The sequence below is a fragment of the Clupea harengus genome, chromosome 10 (genome assembly GCF_900700415.2).
Source record: "Clupea harengus chromosome 10, Ch_v2.0.2, whole genome shotgun sequence".
Lineage (NCBI taxonomy): Eukaryota > Metazoa > Chordata > Actinopteri > Clupeiformes > Clupeidae > Clupea > Clupea harengus.
The window spans coordinates 29,866,257-29,885,599 of NC_045161.1; the positions used below are offsets into that span (position 1 = coordinate 29,866,257).

The 19,343-nt window shown below is 45.6% G+C and overlaps 1 protein-coding gene across 1 annotated transcript in view; it reads right to left on the reverse strand.

The window, feature by feature from the left end:
• The window catches only part of ncanb (neurocan b), a 66,940-nt gene that overhangs the window by 40,393 nt on the left and 7,204 nt on the right, over nt 1-19,343 (reverse strand). Inside the window, exons 2-7 of the mRNA XM_012815585.3 lie at nt 15,015-15,407; nt 12,439-12,613; nt 11,344-11,471; nt 10,527-10,820; nt 9,173-10,060; nt 5,318-6,634 (exon numbers count right to left, since the gene is read on the reverse strand). Coding sequence (XP_012671039.3) covers nt 5,318-6,634; nt 9,173-10,060; nt 10,527-10,820; nt 11,344-11,471; nt 12,439-12,613; nt 15,015-15,407 — 3,195 coding nt within the window. The remainder of the gene's footprint in view (nt 1-5,317; nt 6,635-9,172; nt 10,061-10,526; nt 10,821-11,343; nt 11,472-12,438; nt 12,614-15,014; nt 15,408-19,343) is intronic.

The window sequence follows — 19,343 nt, forward strand, 5'->3', positions numbered from 1 at the left end:
GCTGAATAAAGTGTTTGACTTCAATGGAAAAGATGTTTTACACGTTTAAGAGGGAGTGTTCCTGGCCATGGCATATGGAGCGGTGGCAGGACCAAAGGTTGGTGCAGGGGGGGAGTGGAGGGGGAGCTCAACGATTATTCATAATTACAGCTAATTAGGATTACAGCTCTTTTTCACTCTATGAAATTGCATCAGAACAATATTAAGACTAAACGTGGACTGTGATAAATACTGTTGATTACATGCTGAAATCTAATTTGGCATGTGTCGGGTACTGAGCCCACACAGGGAAAATAACAATAGTTGTTATATTCACATCACTGAACAACTAGTTTGGAAAGATTTAGTGTAGCCTGCCATGAACACGTTTGAAAATTGAAACTATAAGACATAAGGATATTATCATATTATTCAGGTCATCAAGCAAGGAAGCTACAGCTCATAAAATAAAACAGATATTTTAAACTATAAAAAGGATTCAGTGAATAGATCATTGTCAGTATCTCTGAGTTCCATACAAAGCATTTTAATAAAGTTCTTCTTCCTCGTCTCTACAATAAAATATAATAGCTTATAAACAGAGTACCACTTCGCTGTAGTGTGTGTGTGTGTGTGTGAGAGAGAGAGAGAGGGGGGAGGGGGAGCGAGAGAGAGAGAGAGAGTGTGTGGAAACATGTAGCCAGGGATTTTCAGACAAAGGGCTTTCATGCAGTTTTTTGGCTCAACTGTTGTTAGCATTTCTGGAGTTTCTGACAGCTTGGTTAATGGGGACATGTAAACTTCACAGACACAGGAGCTGCTGCCGTTGTAGCTCTCGGCTACGTGATGGCACACAACCCCCCTCCATACCCTTAACGTCCTCCGCCTTCTCTTCTTCCCATATAGTCTTCACTTCAGATCAGCTTTTAAAAAGACAGGAACATGGTTCCAGACACTGAGTGCTCGCCCTGATTGATAAGTGCAGACTGAAGTAGCGTGTAAGTAACTTCAACAGCCTCGTGTTTGCTCTGGGCGATATGTGTGAGGACATCACAGCAGGGCTACCAACCCAGAGTTTCACACAATGGTGCACTTAGAGTACAACGATTGTCATTTGCCACGAATAGTGCACACATGTAACTCACTCCCTTGTACGTTTCTATGCAGCGCTACGGTAATTCTTCTTCTTGTGCCGAAAATATGGTGGCTGTTCTTCTTAAATGGAAGTGTGGGGGGAATTGGTGGTGAACTGAGCTGAGACACGTGAACTTAATTTGCGCATCCGAAGGCTGCAGCATCAGAGTCACCCATCAGCGTGCAGAATCAGATAGATTGCAAATACTTTATTACAGCGCTCCTGGCGCTATCCAGGTCACCGGCATCCAGGTCACCGGCGCCCTGGCCGGCGTGTCACATTCTGCCGAGGCGGACAATGCCTTCAGCCGAGGAGAATTGCATTTCACCGACATCAGCCTCACGGCTTGATTTTACTTCTTTGTGGTACAGTGGGGTGATGTTATTTCCAAGAGGGCGAAATTAAAAGATTAATAGCATTCCATTACTCATGACATCAGAGGACAAAGAGTCCACGCTGTAGGCGTAGGGAGGGGGCTTTATCAGATACGAGCTCCATGAATTCATCTAACCATTACATTTCGTACGTCCGTAGTGTCCTTATAAAAAATATATGGAAATGCTTGTTTCAACAGCAAAGGAAAAGCGGTGCTATTCAGTAAGATGCCAGAGGGTAATAGGTTTTACATCCACCATAAAGCAAGCCTATTCAGCTTTCAGTCTAAAGATAATGGGGATTTATTTTTTTCAATTGGTCTTTCAACAGGTCTTTACAAGGCCTGAATTTAAATCTATGGTCATGAAGTACACCTAATTATGGCCAATATAAGTACATACACTCAAATGCTACATTTACAGACTCACAGCAGGCTCTGTGAGCTGAGCTCTGGCTCAGTGATCTCCCAGCAGCAGCTCTCCGTGCCAGCGTCACATTCCCGCGTGATGAAAGAGCATATGCAGCGCGAGGCATGGCAGAACAGAGGCACAAGCTCACACTTGTTCTTTCACTTCCTGCAAGATCGCTATCTCCACTGAACAGCCTCCAGGCACGGCGTGGGGGGGGGGAGAAACACAACTCAATACAGTTACAGTAGTCTGCTTTCAATGTAAAACACGGAAAAGTGATTCATCATGCTGCCGAAGATATGCAAGAGTGACAGCAGCAAAGAAAAAAGAAAAAGAAAAGAGGAACCGTTTCTCTACTGATGTGGTTCTCGTTTCTTAATAGAGATTAAATCCAATTTGGGGTGTGTTTCAATTTCTGACTAAATTATAGCCTATGGAAATCAAAGATATAGTTACATAATATGTAAATGCAAGTAGCTTTGTAATGCTCTGGTGAAGGTACAGCTGGAGCATTCACAGCAATCGATGCAGTGCCTCGACCCAACCCAAGCAGCCTGTATCAAAGATGTCATCAATATTACACTGTAGGTCATCTTCAATCTTTCACTCTCAGTGGTCTAGAGAACACATACATCATGGGGACTGACGGAGCTGAGAGTCTCTGTGTGTTTTGCGTCATGAAGACGAATGTTAAAATGGGGCACAGAGCCATTACACAAGTGCATATCTGATCTGTGGAAAAAAATCTGCATTATAAAAAAGAAATCTGCACGGGAAGCCTGTTTTAAATATGATTCTTGGAATGGACTATTTGAATAATAAAACGGAATGTCTTAGTGGAACCCTCTATACATAGCCTCGAGTGGTGCTCTATACTGTATGGATAAGCTCATTTTCAACACTTCCGTTCCCGTTCCCATGGTAAAAGTGACAAAAAAGCCAACGCTAAGTACAGTCAGCGTAACGCTTTTTATCACCCTCCACCATGGAATAGGATGTCTCCCCAAGGCAGGGCCTCAGCAAATCCTATTCATTAAATGAGCGCTACTGAACTGCACGGGATTAGATTCAGCGTGGGGGTTTGATATGGAAAACTGCAGATGCTAATGCATTAAGCCGGAGAGAAAGGCTAAGAATGTAGGCGCGGTATAGAGACGTGTGCGGGGTTGAGGACTGTGTCATGCGCCGGCCTTAATGGCCTGGCTCGTCCTCGCCGGGGTCAGACACGGGGCCCGCTGTGCACACTGATTATGCTCTGCAGTGTTGGGTGAGGTGAGGGCAGCGGGAGCATGGCAAACACTGCTGGGAAAGGGGGACAGAACAAGGGCCACACGAGAAATAAAATGCATCTCAGGACATAACCCTGAACGGAGCTTGATTCTCAGAAAGAAAAAGCAGGGCAGAGAAATCAATATACTCCAATTTCTTGGCTCCAGACACAAAAAGCTGAGGTCTAACACTAGAGTAGAGCTCGTATAAAAACACCTTCCGCAGAGTCCAAAAACAGGATTTTTCAATCAAAATTGGCCATGCAGTTACAACACACATTGTTTTTACCTGGTAGGAAGCGCAATCCATCTCAAACCACACCAGAGATTTAGTGTAGATGACTGTAACTCTCAAGCGACCTTAGACAGCAGAGTTCATCTGGTGGTGAACAATTTAGGGCCTGGCAGCTTGCAGACGGCGAGAACTCACTCTCTGTCCAACAGCCACGCAAAATTCTGATCTACAGGTAATCGCGGTTGTAAATCTTAAAGCCTTGTGAAGTATAACAGTGGCTATAAACCACAGTAGCATATGAGAGAGGCGGTGGACGGATTTTATGGCTTCAGCTACATTTAGACTCGATGGCGAAGAAAAAAAGCATATTTAATTTGACTAGAGGCCTCTATGAGGAGTCCTACCTGACACCTGTGATTATTTTGACGTATGGTAATCAGGCCGAGGTGTATATCTGTGCCGCTGCCGAAGGCTTCTCCCTCGGTCTCTCTGCATGGGTATACATGAGGTGATGGTGTGGATGTTTACTGCCCAGAGAGGGAGAGCGGCTTGTCACGGCTGTCTGGTCTCCACTATGTGCTGCCACTGCTGCAGGGCATGTCACCACGAGCAGTGGGAAAGCACGGCAGTGAACCGCAGCACCTACGCACCCCGCAAGGTGATGAGCAGCAACATGGGCTGTTGAGCAGTTGGTGTGTGTGTGTGTGTGTGTGTGTGTGTGTGTGTGTGTATGTGTGTGTGTGTGTGTGTGTGTGTGTGTGACAGATCCCTGATGTCTGAGAGCACTCCAGAGACCGTTTCATTACTGTAGTCTCTGTGTGTGCTGTCCATTGATTAAAAAGGCCTGGGCAGTTCCACTGGCACCGCTGGAAGGGAAGAGGAAGAGGACAAACAGTGTCCTGCCCTCCTCAGCTCAAGGGCAGCCAAGCTTTTGATGAACTCCTTTGTTTACCTGTCCGCTACAGTAAGCATCATTATTGACTTGCAGCTGTTTTGAACTGATGGCTAGCTAAAAGGGCCTTCGTGTCTAAAACGTTATGTATAACACTGATGTTTATTTCGATTATTTATTTATTTTTATGACACTGATGTTTTTTTTGTTTATTTATTTATTTATATGACACTGATGTTTATTTAGTGTTCAGGGTTCAAGTATATCAACATAAGGACCCTTTCGGAAAAACAGTCACCATGACAACAGCAATTTTAGCCCTCTTGCTCTTGGGTTACTTTTCCATTTTCTGTAATTTGCTAAAAAATACAAAAGCATTTAGGGATCTATATAAACGTTCAACATAATATAACAGTATAAGAGTATGTACAAAAGATAAAGGCAAATGGAATCAACCCAAATAGGACACTTAATAAAAAAACTAAGATTTTACCAGAAGAAGGACATATTTAAAGAGCAGTTGAAGCCTCTTTTTCCTCACAGTAATAAGTCTGTATTATGCCGGAGACACAGGGCCTCCGTGAAGCTACACCATTTTAAACATGGAGGAGAGAGAAGAATGGAGAGAGAGAGAAAGAGAGAGGGAGAGGGACTGGAGTCAATTACAGCCCACATCTTGTAGCTCTTCTGCCAGCATTGATTTGTTCAGGACCAAGATCTTTGCTTTTCCAAGCCCCCCTTAATTGCACTACCCCTGACCCTCTAATTACTCCACTCAGGCTGCTTCAGTTTCAGTTCACAGCCTCTTTGTTTACAGACATCGCCGCGCCGACCAGCAGGAGCACATCAGCGGCATGAAATCAAATCAAATGAGTGGCTGTTGCTTCAAGAGCCCAGCACTTTAGCTGCGATGTAACACTCAACTGAAAGATCACAGAGACATCATGACTAGCACACAGCAAAAAAAAAGCTGAGGGGCTAGATGGATGGTTTTCAGCGATGGAGGAAAAAGGGTGAATTTACCTGATGGATTTTGAGGGTCGTATCCCTGGTTGGCTGCCACTTTGCCTGAGCTCTCTGCCGTGGTGTTCCGTGTGACCTGCGCTGACCTGTGCTCTACCGGCAGGAAGTTTAAGCCAGGGAGTGTTCTCCAGCCCCGAGCCACCACAAAGGACTCGGACACCGGAGTCCTGTACTCGGCTCCCCTGGTCTTATCCCTGGCTCCTGATGGTGGGGTGGTAAGATGAGGTGATCCACTGGTCTTATCCCTGGCTCCTGATGGTGGGGTGGTAAGATGAGGTGATCCACTGGTTTTATCCCTGGGTTCTGATGGTGGGGTGGTAAGATGAGGTGATCCACTGGTTTTATCCCCGGCTCCTGATGGTGGGGTTGTAAGATGAGGTGATCCGCTGGTTGCATGGAGTCCCAAGCGAGTGGGAGGAGTGGTTGAGACCTGTGCCTGAGGCTCATCCTGCTCTACTGGCAGCAGTGTGAAGGCAGACTCTTTGATGAAGTCTGTGGCAGGTGTCAGGGTTGGTGTCGTGGTAGTGGAGCTGGACACAGCGGAGGTGGCCAGAGTTGTGTGTTGCAACACTGAGCCCTTGGCAAAGTTCTGCTTCCTCCTGACAAAAGGGCTGCCATCTTTGCTTGCCGAGGAGGCAGGAGGCAGTTTCTCAGTGGGCCTGCGGACAAACAGGATCTCCCCCCTTGCCTCTTCGGGATTACTCTCAGGCTCCTCAGATGTCTGTTGCGGCTTAGCTTCAGGTGATCCACCACCACCACCACTAGGTGGCGCTGTGGGCAGACGCACCAACTGCCACTGGACTGTGGTCTGCAGAATCACAGGTTGGTTCTTGGCGGGGTTGACATCAGAGATGGTGGTCTCTCTCATCTGGTCGCTAAATGCCTCCAGTGGGTCTCCACCTGTGCTGCCTTCAGTGTCTGTGTCCTCCTCCAAGGCCATCCTCCCTGACACAGGGGGAGGAGAGGGGCCCTGGGGAAACGGGTAGCCGTCCTCACCGTGCTCCCTCCCCTCCCCGGAGTAGTTCTCATAGGAGCTTTCTTTGGAGGGAGGCATGGCCACGATCTCCAGAGCGGCCGCCTTAGCCTCCATGGGCTCCATGGGGGAACCTCTACCCTGATAAATATGGTCTCCGCTGCTGCTGCTGCTGCTGCTGCTGCCACCTGGGGCGCCAAGTTTAGGCCCTTTTACGGATTTCAAGGTCCATCTTTGTTTGCTGCCAAGCACTGGGGACGATCCAAACGTGCTCCTCAAGCCTGGTGATGCATTAATAGCGGAGGTCGGATCTGCCACGTCAGTGGGTCGCTGTGCAAGAAGGCCTACAATCGGAAGACAGACAAGGATTAAATCAGGGACTGGACAGCTTGATTTAAATGTGTTCTTTATTAGCTATGAAAGCTCACTACCCCCACCTAGCAATAATTACATGTAATATATGCATCTTAATATAGCATAGTGATTATGCATCTATTAATCCCCGCACTGATGCCATTACCAACCAGTAATCTATTCATCTGTTGAAATGCCTCTGTGTTTAGGTGTGATTATGGGCATGGCAGGCCCAATATGGTAGGATTATATATTTACATACACTCATCATGACTTTATTGTTTGGATTTAGTTTTCTCTTTTTAAAAGGTATTATGAAGACATCGATAAATTGTCACGTCCTGGAATAATGACCGTGCCTGCGAATAAAATACATTTGCATAGCAAACCACTAATATTATCAAAAATTAATTGCTGCCTTTTTAGCTTCGCCTGTCTGTGCTCGTAGTATTCTGAGCTAAATGCTTGTCTGTTTGTCTGTTGGTCTGTTTTCAGCACCGGCGCTAAAGCTGGTGTGTTGGTGTAGCATGCACCTCAGGCGCAGAAACACAGTGAAGACACGATGCTATGCTAACACGCTTTGCTCTCTCTGCACTCACAGACTGAGTGGATGTGTGGATGAATCAAATATTAAATGAATACTACATTTTTAATCAGCTGATGTAACATCTCCACGGGCCGGGAGAGGCCGGGTTGGAATCTACATGGCAGCCTAAATCTGAGTAATAGCACAATTAATAACATGAATAACTAATTAAGCACTCCAGCCCCACATACAGACAGTAATGGCATGTATTCATGTATTCATGTTTGAGATCAATAATTAAATGTCCAAATGAATGGGCGATGACGGGACGCTATGAACAATAAGTGCCTCTGATGAGGAACCATTCACAAACTCATTCCTCAAGTCACTCATGGCCAAATACGGACATGGATAAGAAAGAAAAACATGGGTAGCCTGAGAAGGAGGATTTTAAATAAATGTTCATGAAACAAGATGTAAAATAAGAATACATGAGCCTTTTGCACTTCTGCAGTATCAGCACTGATATAAGCGCCTAGAGACAATTGTATTGTTATGGCGCTATATAAATAAAATTGAATTGAATTGAATTGAATTGATTATAAGGGATGACCTCTTCTAAAGCAGACTAGCGAGGCCTCCTTTAAAGGGTGCATTGATGTTTACTTCACTGCAATACACAGTTTCTGAAATACACAGATAGTTCCGTTGTCAAAGGAGGTTTTTACATTTGAAATGAGTCCCTAAATATTGGCTTTACTTTTGGTATAACAGTCTACATAGGTTTTTGTCCAATTAAACCATATTTGTTAGGATGAATCAAACAGTATTTTTTGACAGCTGAAAAAAAACATCTCTCAGACAAACCTCCATTAAATCTTCCTGATGCACACTTTATATTTTCTCAAAGCATTTCTCCCTCAAGATCTATTGGTAATTATGGACTGCTTTCAACAACAAAAGAGTTAATTTGAGAGCGAGACTGAGAGTGTTGGACCACTGGTGATACCCTTGCAATGAAGCATTAATTAGAAATCAGTGTAAATAATACATGATGTCTGAAGTCTAGGTTTCCCCCAAACATGAAACATTAATGCTGAAGCCTGAAAATGGTTTCTGCGGGGGACATTAGAATAGATGAAGTCTCAACTTTCCGTGGAGCCAGATGACCCACAGAGAGAAAAATCGAGACAATTTCCATTCCTCACACCTCATCAGCACACACCGAACCTCATCTGTTGGACATTTGATGTGTCCCTTAGAGCACATGGGACCAGCCCACCTCAAATCACCGCCCTCTCCTTTACCATTGCCCCGAAATCACAGCAATTGATTCTCCTTCATGGCCCCAGAGGTGAGGAAATTGGACTCTCCTGATATGGTGACCCCGCAAAGTTGAAATGTCTTCACATCCTTTTAACTGAGAATGAGATGAGGCCGAGTCGCAGACGACCATTTCCCTGAGTGACTGGCTATCACCGACCCAAAGTGGTCGCAGCAGGGGTCGGAATGAGATTCACCCAATGGGATTTCTTCCTCTGATGAGGCAATCCAGTCACATAAATTCCCTCAGCGTCTTCCTCATTTCTTTCACCCTCTGGTAAAAACTATACGTGCATCTCAAATGAAATAGTGGCCCTTTTAAACTAACTTAAAATGATTTACTCAACGAGACGAGTCATAATTATTCAATTGTAAATCCTTGTGAGAAACCATCCGCAATCACAAGGAGCTTGTGTAAGCTGGGCCTTTGTGTGGGAAACAGTGCACTCATGCCAGCTGCCACTGAGCTGCAGACTGACAAGTAATGCAAACCCATGCATAACAAGATATACTTATAGATATGTCTGGACGATATTCACAGAAGATATTCACAAGTTAGGTAATGCATTTGAAGAGAACAGACAGAGGAACGGGGCGTGATTAAGACAGAGGAAAGGGGCGTGATTAAGACAGAATGGGCGTGGTTAAGACAGAGGAAGGGGGCGTGATTAAGACAGACCTGATGATGTGGTCAGAGCAGCGGAGGGGTTTGTCTGTCCTCTGAATGGATGTTCAGAGCCCTTCTGTGTTGCTGTGACAGTATGCTGTCCTCTGGATGGATGTTCAGAGCCCTTCTGTGTTGCTGTGAGTGTATGCTGGACCTCCGGGATCAGCTCTCTCTCCAGCTCAGAAAGTCCATCATCTGTGCTGGCCAGGTTAACCGCTATGGAGGTTTTGTGAGAAGGCTCCACAATAGTGTTTGCATTGATGGGGGTGCCTTTACGCACCCCCACTTTCTCCTCCTCCAGTTGTTTAGCCCCTGGGATCTCCTGGGTGGGGCCGATGGTCAGGCTGGAGGAAGTGGGTTGAACGTCGGCCTCAGTGGTCCCGCTCCAGAACCTCCACGGCCTCATCATGGTGTTCACGAAGTTGGAGAGCACACTCTCGCTGGTGTGGGACTGAGGAGTTGGTGAGGCCACGGTCAAAAGATCAACGCTGAATGGCGACTCCACTTCCTCTGCCTCTTCATCCGTCTCCTCTTCTTTGGCCCAGCCGCCCTGGTTCTCTGCCCTCTCCCGGTCGGTCAGGCCAAGAAGCGACATGATCTTAGGGGCCATCGCCTCCTGAGGTTCCCTCACAGATTCTTTCTGCTCCTCGCCCCAGCGAACTGAAGCTTCCTCTGGCTTTAAGTGAATCACAATGTGCTCCTCTGACATCTCTGAGGACTCATTACTGACTATGGAATTGATCCCCTCCTTCTCCAGGTCCACCAGGCCAGTCCATGTGGAGGGCTGAGGGTAGGAGGGCTGGGAATGATCATTCTTCCGGGGATCCGTCTGACCCTCTGAGGACTCTCCCATCTGAAGAAATCCTACAGCTTCAACGGCCTTTTCCTCCTTCTGTGTTTCTGGAATATTTAGCATGAGGGAAGTTCATTACTTATGGTGCTTACAGCAAAACATATTTTATGATTTATCAGGGATTCAAATAAGTTGGATAAAATATTAGGTGTATATTGGGGAATTCATCATTGCACATTGGTTTTGGTATGCTCAAAAACAGCCCATAAATAACTTATTTCTGGGTGTTAGTCAGTGAATCTCTATAAGTATACAAATGCATTAATCCATCTATTATACAAAAATGGCTGCTAGTCAGACGACACCGAACAGGAAAATGGAAATTGTAGTCTGACTGAAGAATTCAAAGGACATTTCCCCTCAGTCATAGCCTGGGGTCAAAGGTTTAGCTTGAGAGCTTAGCACTTACATCCCAGGAGCAAACTGTCACAGATAAGCCTATGTTGATCCAAGCATACACATACCAAACCTAATTAAAATAATGAATCACGATCCGATCAGTTGCCATGGTACCTCGATAGCAGTAGGCATCAAACAGGGTGGTGGTGTCGGGGAAGCCAGTGCGGTTGGAGTTGTGGTAGACGGTGCGCACCCCTGGCTCGTCCCCGCCACAGTTCCGGCGGGGCTGGTTGATAGGATAACGGACGCTGCCGTCTGCCAGCCAGCCAGGGTCGCAGCGGTCCAGCCCGGTCTGCCAAGCCAGATAGAGCTGCCCGACAGTAGCCAGCTGGCCTCCGAGAGTGTGGCAGTGCGTGGAGGCTGTGGCCAGACTCAGCTTCTCGGGTGCGGAGGAGTGGAACACCTCGCCTGCAAATGAGGGGGAAACCGCAAAGAGCAAGGTTAACAGGGCACACAGCCTAATGAGCAGGATGACAGAAGCAGAGCAAGGGAGAGGTGATGAACGATGGCACGTGGATAGCAGAGGCAGAGGTCTCTGCCTTGACAAACTAGCGGCAAGTTTGTGTATGAATCACTTTTCGGAGAAAGAGCTTGGTCATTTAAAAGAGTACTTTGTGGATCCGGCTTTTCATCTTTCCTTTCTAATGAGGTCCAGATGACCCACATGTAAAGCAGACTGGTACAGTCACCTGTGAATGAGTCTTTATCAGGCCTACACTAGCCATGGAGCACAGCACTAGGCTTCAAAAGTGACCTACTTTATGTTAACTTGGCTGTAATGAACTGAACAGGGTACTTGGAGGTCTGGGTCATGTCTTTCCTTTCCTCATGGTACTACTTTAAGCCAAAGCTCTGCTGTCGTATCGGTGGCGTCCCACAGCTTTGGAGGTCCATGCATGACTAAATCCTAATTGATGCCCTCCTGCAGTACCTTGCAGTTTCTTGGCGAAGCAGTAGACATCAAACAGCTCATCGGGGACCCTACTGCCATAATTTCTAACGCCAGGTAAGTCCTCCCTGTCGCCATAGCAACCTGGCCTTGGAGATTGGATTGGGTACCTGCAAAGAGAAGCCAAAGAAATCAGAAATTCCTCCAAAAACCCCCACCCTGGCTGGAGGTAGAAACAGATCCATATACAGCTCCAACTGTGCAATTACTCTAAAGTACATTGATTTCAAATGGCATTGAGGCGCTGAGCTAAAGACTGATTAAGAGATTATATACAACACTCCAGGGTTTGTGGGGAGAGCGTAAGGAATCTCACACACTCCGCAGAACCCCTCGTTTAGATTGCACCTTGTTTCATCAAGCCAGTAGGAGAGGGAAGAAAAATAAAAAGGAGAAACTCCAACTGTTGGCATCACTCAATCTCTGATGTCTCGATTTTTGCTGCATTAATTGCGAGTGCTTGCCTCTCCCATTGATATGCAGCCAAGCTGCTCTGAAGATGGCCCAATTAAAGGTGTCCCAGGTGGGGGGGCCGCTTATGGCTGCACTTTATGAAAACAACCCCCCAAGCACAATTAGCAGCTGAACATTCACATGTAACAGCTATATGTGAGCATGAGTTTCGCTACCCCGTTTGACAGGCCACTGGCCACTAATGAATGGAAGGCTAGCAGGCCTTGCAATAACCACAGTGAGGGTACGGTTGGCCACTGAGGTGCTTATGGTTCTTCACAGCAGAATGAAAAGAGCTTAGGACCCATAAATGTGTTATTATTGTTGCGATTGCATTCTGAGCCGTGCTTTCCCTCCCATGTGAGCAAGTTTTGTTCCTTTATTTCTGTTCTTGTTTCAGCGATGATATGAAAGACCCTTCAGTTTATACACAGCAAGCGATGATATGAAAGACCGTTCAGTTTATACACAGCAATAGATGATTTGAAAGACCATTCAGTTTATTCATAGCAAGCTTACACACAAATAGCACTCAAGGAGTACAAGGCTAATCTAGCACGTCAACATTATTTCTTCTGGAAGTTAATTTCCTGCACTGAGACTGGCACTAAGACCTGCCCTTACCTCACTGTCTGGTCAGACAGCCAGCCTGCGTCACAATTGTCATACCCGTCCTCAAAGGTGGCCTGCAGCTGTGCCGGTGTGGCTATTACCGCAGAGTTCTCCAGACACACACGCTGGGCATCGGCGAAGGAGAGAGCGTAGCGGTCGTGTGGAGCCCGGTAATGGAACACCACCCCTGAGGAGAAGAGAGGGCACACTGAGCTGAGAGAGGGACTTAAAAAGAACCTGCCGAGCGGTAGTTATACCGCATGTGGTAAGACGTAGCAGCTGCATCGGCGCGAGGACGCAGTATGCTGTTCAGCCTAATATGAACTTGACCATTACACATCAACTCAGATGTAATACACAGAGCATAGTCTCTACAGCATGTAACTCAGTCTATGTTAACCAAGCAATGCGGAAGACTACTGTACACAGAGGCGCAAGGATTGTGTTTCACTTTATGTGTTATTGTGATAACAAGGGGGTTTGTGTTTTACCAAGCACAAAGGAAAACCTGGCTGCATTATATCCTGTATATAACACATTGGGGACCTGCAGGTAACTGAACAGCAACAACACCATATGTTTCCTTGTCATTTCCATTCTGCATAGTCAATTCTAACATAATTGAATGGCGTCGTTTGAGGGCAGGCATGTGTCTCGTTTCTGTGTTGTAGTGCTTACCTCCATGCTGCATGAGAAAGGAGGGGCGGGCAGGGTGGGTGGAAGCAAACAAAGGAATAAGGGATGAACTGCGCCGCCCCTGACCTGTGACTGGACAGGATTCCACTCTAGTGTGCAGAGAAATGGGAATGGGATTGCTTTTGAAGTGTCCATCTAGTATTCCCCAGACGCCCTGCCCTGCCACGGCATCCCCATCCGCATCCCCATCCGCATCCCCATCCCCGCCTCCACAACAACAGCCATCTCTCACAGCCATTCACACATTCAATCCCAGAAGGGGAGCAGCACATGAAAGGGAGAGGCCGGGGAGGCAGGAATACAACTTTAAAATTGCTCCTTTATCTTCTGAAGCTTTATGTGGAGGAATGGAGGGAGGAAGGGCTCTCAGGGCTTGGGGCCAATTCAAGCAATCATGCTGCTAGCCAGGCATCCCCATCCCTCTGTGGTCAGAACCCACAGCACTCCTGCCCACCATGGCGTTTCCTCTACCAGTCTCCAGACTTCAAAGGCACTGAGAGGGGATTTTGTTTTGGTTTTTTCTTTGCTTTCATTTTTCTCTTCTTCTGCTCCTCCTCGTGCTGATTTTTTCTTTTATTATTTTATGTTCCTTCTTTCCATCTTCTTTGACACACTTTAGCAGGAACTTTTCTACCCATGAAATACATTTGTGCAAATAAGGAATGAATGAAACCAATCAGAGGAATAAGTTCTGCCCCTAAGAAACACAACCATCTCATTGAAAGACTGACCATACCTCATTTAGACCACCATAGCTTCATGAAGCAGTGATGTGTTACACCAGGAAGAGACCTAACTGATAGAATGTGGACTTTGCTGGCTGGGAGTGTGCTGGAAAATGCAGATTAATGCTGAGTTGGAACAAACGTGTGCAGGGCAAACGATAGGGAGGACAGAGTGTCATTATATGTGTGCGAACAGCTAGACACAAATGAGACTTTACACTCTCATTCTTTTGTAGATGCAGCTAGTTTTGCATCCACACTTAACCAGCTGAAATATTTCATGCTGCTCGCTGACAACAGGAATCAATACTCAGACCCTAATTGGTGAAATACAGAGAATTAGCCAGTTAATATTAGCCAGATGTGAAATACAGACATACAGTCAAGGTCTGGCAACATATAGCCATATTAAATATATATATATATATAAATTAACATGATTATGATACTGTGTAGTAAATATCAATACTTGTTCATTAAAGTGTTTGGCACTTAGAAGATTATTATTGAGAGTGCTGCTGTCTGCAATGTACCATGACTTGCAATTAAGGCTTAGCCCATAAGATCAGTTATAGACGATGGGCTGAGTAATGGGGTTTTTGTATGGGAGGGGTTTATGGCTTGTTAATCAATTCTCCATAAGTCTCCTGAGTGCAAAGCCTGCGAATCAACAACAGCAGGAGAGGAGAAAAATCACAATACACACGGCCTACCACAGTGCTGGCAGCATCTAAAAGCAGGCATGTACTGTATATTATTGTCAGCAGTTTTAGGGGAAGATGTGTGGGGAAATGAAACTCAAATTCAGGCTGACCTATGCCTGCAGTGAGTGCATCACATTCAGTAATAGAAAATAAAAGCAACTGAAAAGAGCAACTACACCACAAAACAACAGGCCAATTGAGACAGGATGTCGAGGAATATCTGATTATTTAGTAGATGGTCTACGTGCTGCACATTTAAAGCAGGGGTACAAGATCATATTCACCCTGTTTCACTTTTCATGGAAAAATAGCTTTTTTGCAAAGGGGCCTGCTTTCTCTGATCTGTTCCAGAAGCACAGTTTTGATTGTATGCATGCGAGTTTTCATGTAACAAGTGACCCTTGTTAATCAGTTCAGTAACATGACAGGCGAATGTATTAGCAGTCCGGACGCTGGGCTTTACCTGTGACTTCCAGGGGCACGATGTCTTGTTCGTCGTTAATTCCTACCACCACCTCACAGCGGTACATGCCAGAGTCGCTCGAGCGCAAGCCTGTCAGTGCCAGGCTGGCATTGTAGTGGTTGTCCGGGTAACCAGGAAGAGTGACACGGCCCTGGAAGGCCTTCTTCACCTTGACGACATTGGCCTTGGCCACGAGGACAGACTGCTCCCGCTGCGGGCCCCCGGGGCCGCTTGGCCCCCACACCTTGGTCCACTTGACGCGGGGCGGCTCGTTGGATGGGCTGGGCCGCAGGGTGAAGACGCAGGGCAGGAGGGCGGTGCCAGCCAGCGGCTCCTGGACCCTCTGGTGTGTGACCTTACGCATGTTCAGCACCGTGTCCGCTCCACTCAGACCTGCAGCAGCACACACACAGAGACAGACGGCGGGGGAAAGGGATCAGTGGAGGGCTGGGATGTACTTGGTCAGTTTGGGATTGAACATGTCACTGCTGTGACCATACATGTTCTAGCATTAGCTGTGACCAAGAAAAAACAACACAATGACTGACAAACTTTGAATATCAGGATTATTCGTCTGTCTGGACAATGTACAACCAATTTGTTTATTTTAGTAGTGTCAAACCTGATCTGCCCAACCCCAGTGTTATTTAAAAGCACATCAGGACACATTGCATAACAGTAAATATGGCCTGACACTTGAAAAACTTGAAATGTTCCAAATTCCTATTGTCACAGCAGATAATGCCACAGTCACCGCTTCAGTCTTCAGTCCTGCTTGAGCAACTCACATTCAAACTTAAGACATATGTTCACATTCAAACTTCACTTTCCAACTTCGCATTATTCTTCATCTCCTCCTTGAAGCCTTATAATTTTAAGCTACATATGTCTAGTACTGATGCTGCTCCAAACATGAAAGTTAGCCTATTCCCATTCTGTATTGAAAACTGCACAGTGCTTTTCCAAAAAAGTTCCTGCTCAAGAGAGGCAAGAACGCTGGGCAAAAATCTTTGGAGAGGCCACTGTTTAATCTGGTACATAATTCCCTGAATGAGCTGGCTGTAATCACCATCTTCTCACCTGCAACAGCGAACCCGTCTGCAGTGTGCATAATTACAATATTTATAAATCACATAAGATGGTGAGCTGATGAGCTGACTATAAAACCGAGGGGATATCTTTTTTTCCCGCCCCCCTGCCCCCTCCCAAAGCATGCCTGAGAGCACACAGAGACTAAATTCATTAGGTTATCTGGAAGAATGAAAGGGAAAAAAGCACAGTGGGATGTGGTATTGATGAAATGAATCTCCAGTGCTTGGAATCACCAGGGGATACCAGTTCATTGGCAGCAGGACTTTAAAGCAAACCTTATTATATACACTTTCCATTAAAGCTTCCCTTGGTGAGCTCTTCCGCTCAGAGCATTGATTTGGAGCAAGCGCAGAGATTTATTAAATATATCATTTGAGAGGAACTGTGTGGGGAGAAAAAAACTTTTTTCTCTCTCCTTTATTTTCTCACACTAGAAGGAGTAAATCTAATTTCCAGGCACACATGAATGACACACTGGACCAGGAGAGAACACTGCATGCTGAATCAGGCCAGATGGTGCAAAATGGTTCCACTGGATTTATTTCAATGGTTCTCTGTATTTACCTCAATCTCATCACCACCGATCTTGCTGGAGCTTTTTAAAAACTCAGCTTGAGTTGAGGAAATCTCGACACAGAATGTCAAATAAATTGTTGTCAACGGTAAAGAAAATGAAGCAGATGTTAATTAATGAGGTCTGATTAAAGATGCCATTCACGATTCGGTTTCGTGAAAGGTTGCTGACATTTGTGCTCAACAGCCAATCAAATTACACCCCTCCTTTTCTGTGCTACTGAAGCACGTGTGTTGATTGGCTGGGATTCTTAATAGCTCGGTCCGAGCCACTATGTTCTTTTTCCATTTAAAGAGCCAGGACTTTATACAGAGGTTTTTGACCATACACAATGAATGGTCAACTAGAGGACTCTGTGAGGAACAATTCGCTAATTTTGACAAAAAGTGTATTTGATTAGAATTGCGGACTTTCCCTTTTTGATGGAAGTGACGGAGCCCCGATATGATCACATTTTGATATTCCCTCTCTGCCTCTGTACCTGCAGTTGAACAGCTTTTTTTTCTCTACATTTATTGTCAATACAAACTCATACTGGTGCATTTTTCTCTACGCAAGAAGATTTTCTAACAGCTTCAAAATGTCCCACTCCATCCCCAGGCTTTAGTCTCCCTTCACTCTTTTTGGAGCGCAGTCTTTTCACACTTTTTCTCTCTCTTTTTAACATGAGAGTGTCTCCTTGGCCCACACACAGCCACAGTTACCCAGCATGCCGAGCACCTGAGACAGATTTGAAGTCAAAGCTACCGAGTCAAAACATCTTATCTGTCATTCAGACACAAACACACACACACACACACACACACAGAGACACACATACTCATTCCGACTTTCAGACTGTAGGGGAGGGATGACTGCAGCATGGGGGCCGTGAGGCCCTGGTAGTGCAGCACATTGTTGAGAGGCTGAATTTGTGAGCTCTAAAGAGTGGAGCTGAGTGCCTCTTCTTCTCAGAGCCTGAGAGTGAGACACACACACACACACACACACACACACACACACACACACACACACACACACACACACAGTCGCATCAGTGATGAATGTACTGCTGGGTGCGTTTTCAGCAGGAAGTCACACAAATGACGGAGGCACCGGGAACAGAACGCAGAAAACACTCATGAGATTCCTGGCTTTCTGAAAGTTACACAGTTACACGATTTCACTCACAAGAAGGTGACGCAAAGTGTGCCAGAGTTACTGCAGAGAAAAAAAGAGCGACATGAAATCAAGTCTTCACACCATTAAACTCAGCAAGAACATGGTGAAATTGACTCATTATGTTGCTTCAGAGGATGTGGATATGTGAGCTGGGCCCGTAGTCACAAAGTATCTTGAGGCTAAAAGTAGCTCTAACTTCCGATTTAGGAGAAACTCCTAGAAATAATGGGCGTGTCAGTCCTAACTTTGGGACTTTGGGAATTCTTTTGACTAAGAGTAATTCACAAACTCCCTTAGCACTGAAAATAGCACCAAAGTCTGGGAGAAGTACTGGCGCATTTCCTTACAAATGGCATCACTTGGCATGGCTCCACTCAGCTTAGCCCAGTGACCAATCATGGCCTGGATTGGCATTTCCATAAAGCAGGAGGGCGTGTATTTAAGTAAGGGATGAAACAAACTCCACGACTCAAAGTGTGACCTTAGTTTTGCTGTGTATAACCCAGTTTGTATTTAGGTATGTATAACATTAGCCATTAGCCATTAGCCATTAGCCATCGAACCTGTTTAGTTTCCAGGCTAGTACTTCTTGATTTGGTCAAAGATAACGGAGGTTGCTTTGTTAAAATGAATTCCAATATTTTTAAGGCTGAATGCTTGCTAACATTAATGTTAGCTGTTTCTAATTATATGTGGGCTATCTTACCATATTTCTAGTTCTCCAGATTACGATGTTATTTCATCGACTTTATACCATTTGTCACAATGAGGGAATATGTTTGTTTTATTAATTCAATATCTGCCTAAACACACTCACTATGGTAGAAATGTCAATGGGCACTTTGTAAAATACTATTCAAACTTTCCAGAATAAACTTTTGAACCTGATCTGCTCCATTCGTGTCTTTAACCGGATCTGCTCCATACGTGTCTTGATATACACAACTACAGACACACTGTTGCAAGGGCTGAATGATGACTGAGCCAATCACAATAGAGATAGTATCTGCGACATCATTCAGTGAGTTTGGAGGTGGGCCCGGCCCGGTTTGGCCCTGCTCAGGAGAGGGTCCAAAATGAGTGTGACGTAGTGACGTAGTTTGACGTAGTTTGGTGCCATTCAATTTGTAATGGAAATGCAAATCAGCTTGGCCCAAGCCAGCTAGGCTATAGACACAGCCCAAAGGGCCAATGGGAAACAGCATCAGAAGTAGAGAGGACTCCTAACTCACAAGGACCAACTCCCAAACCAACACGGCATTTTTTTTATCATTACACGTTTCAACGTTTTTGAATGGGAATAATTATAGAGCTTGTATGGGATGCAATATGTCACTAACCAACCGAAACAATCCACTCAGTGCGGAAATAGCATGTTAGCAACAGTCTTTCTCTTCACTTAGGAGTTCTCACTTTTCCATAGCAACTGAGCCTTTCTCCTCGCTAAGGAGTTCTCACTTTTCCATAGCAACGGAGTCTTTCTCTTTTCCTCAGTGAAAGTT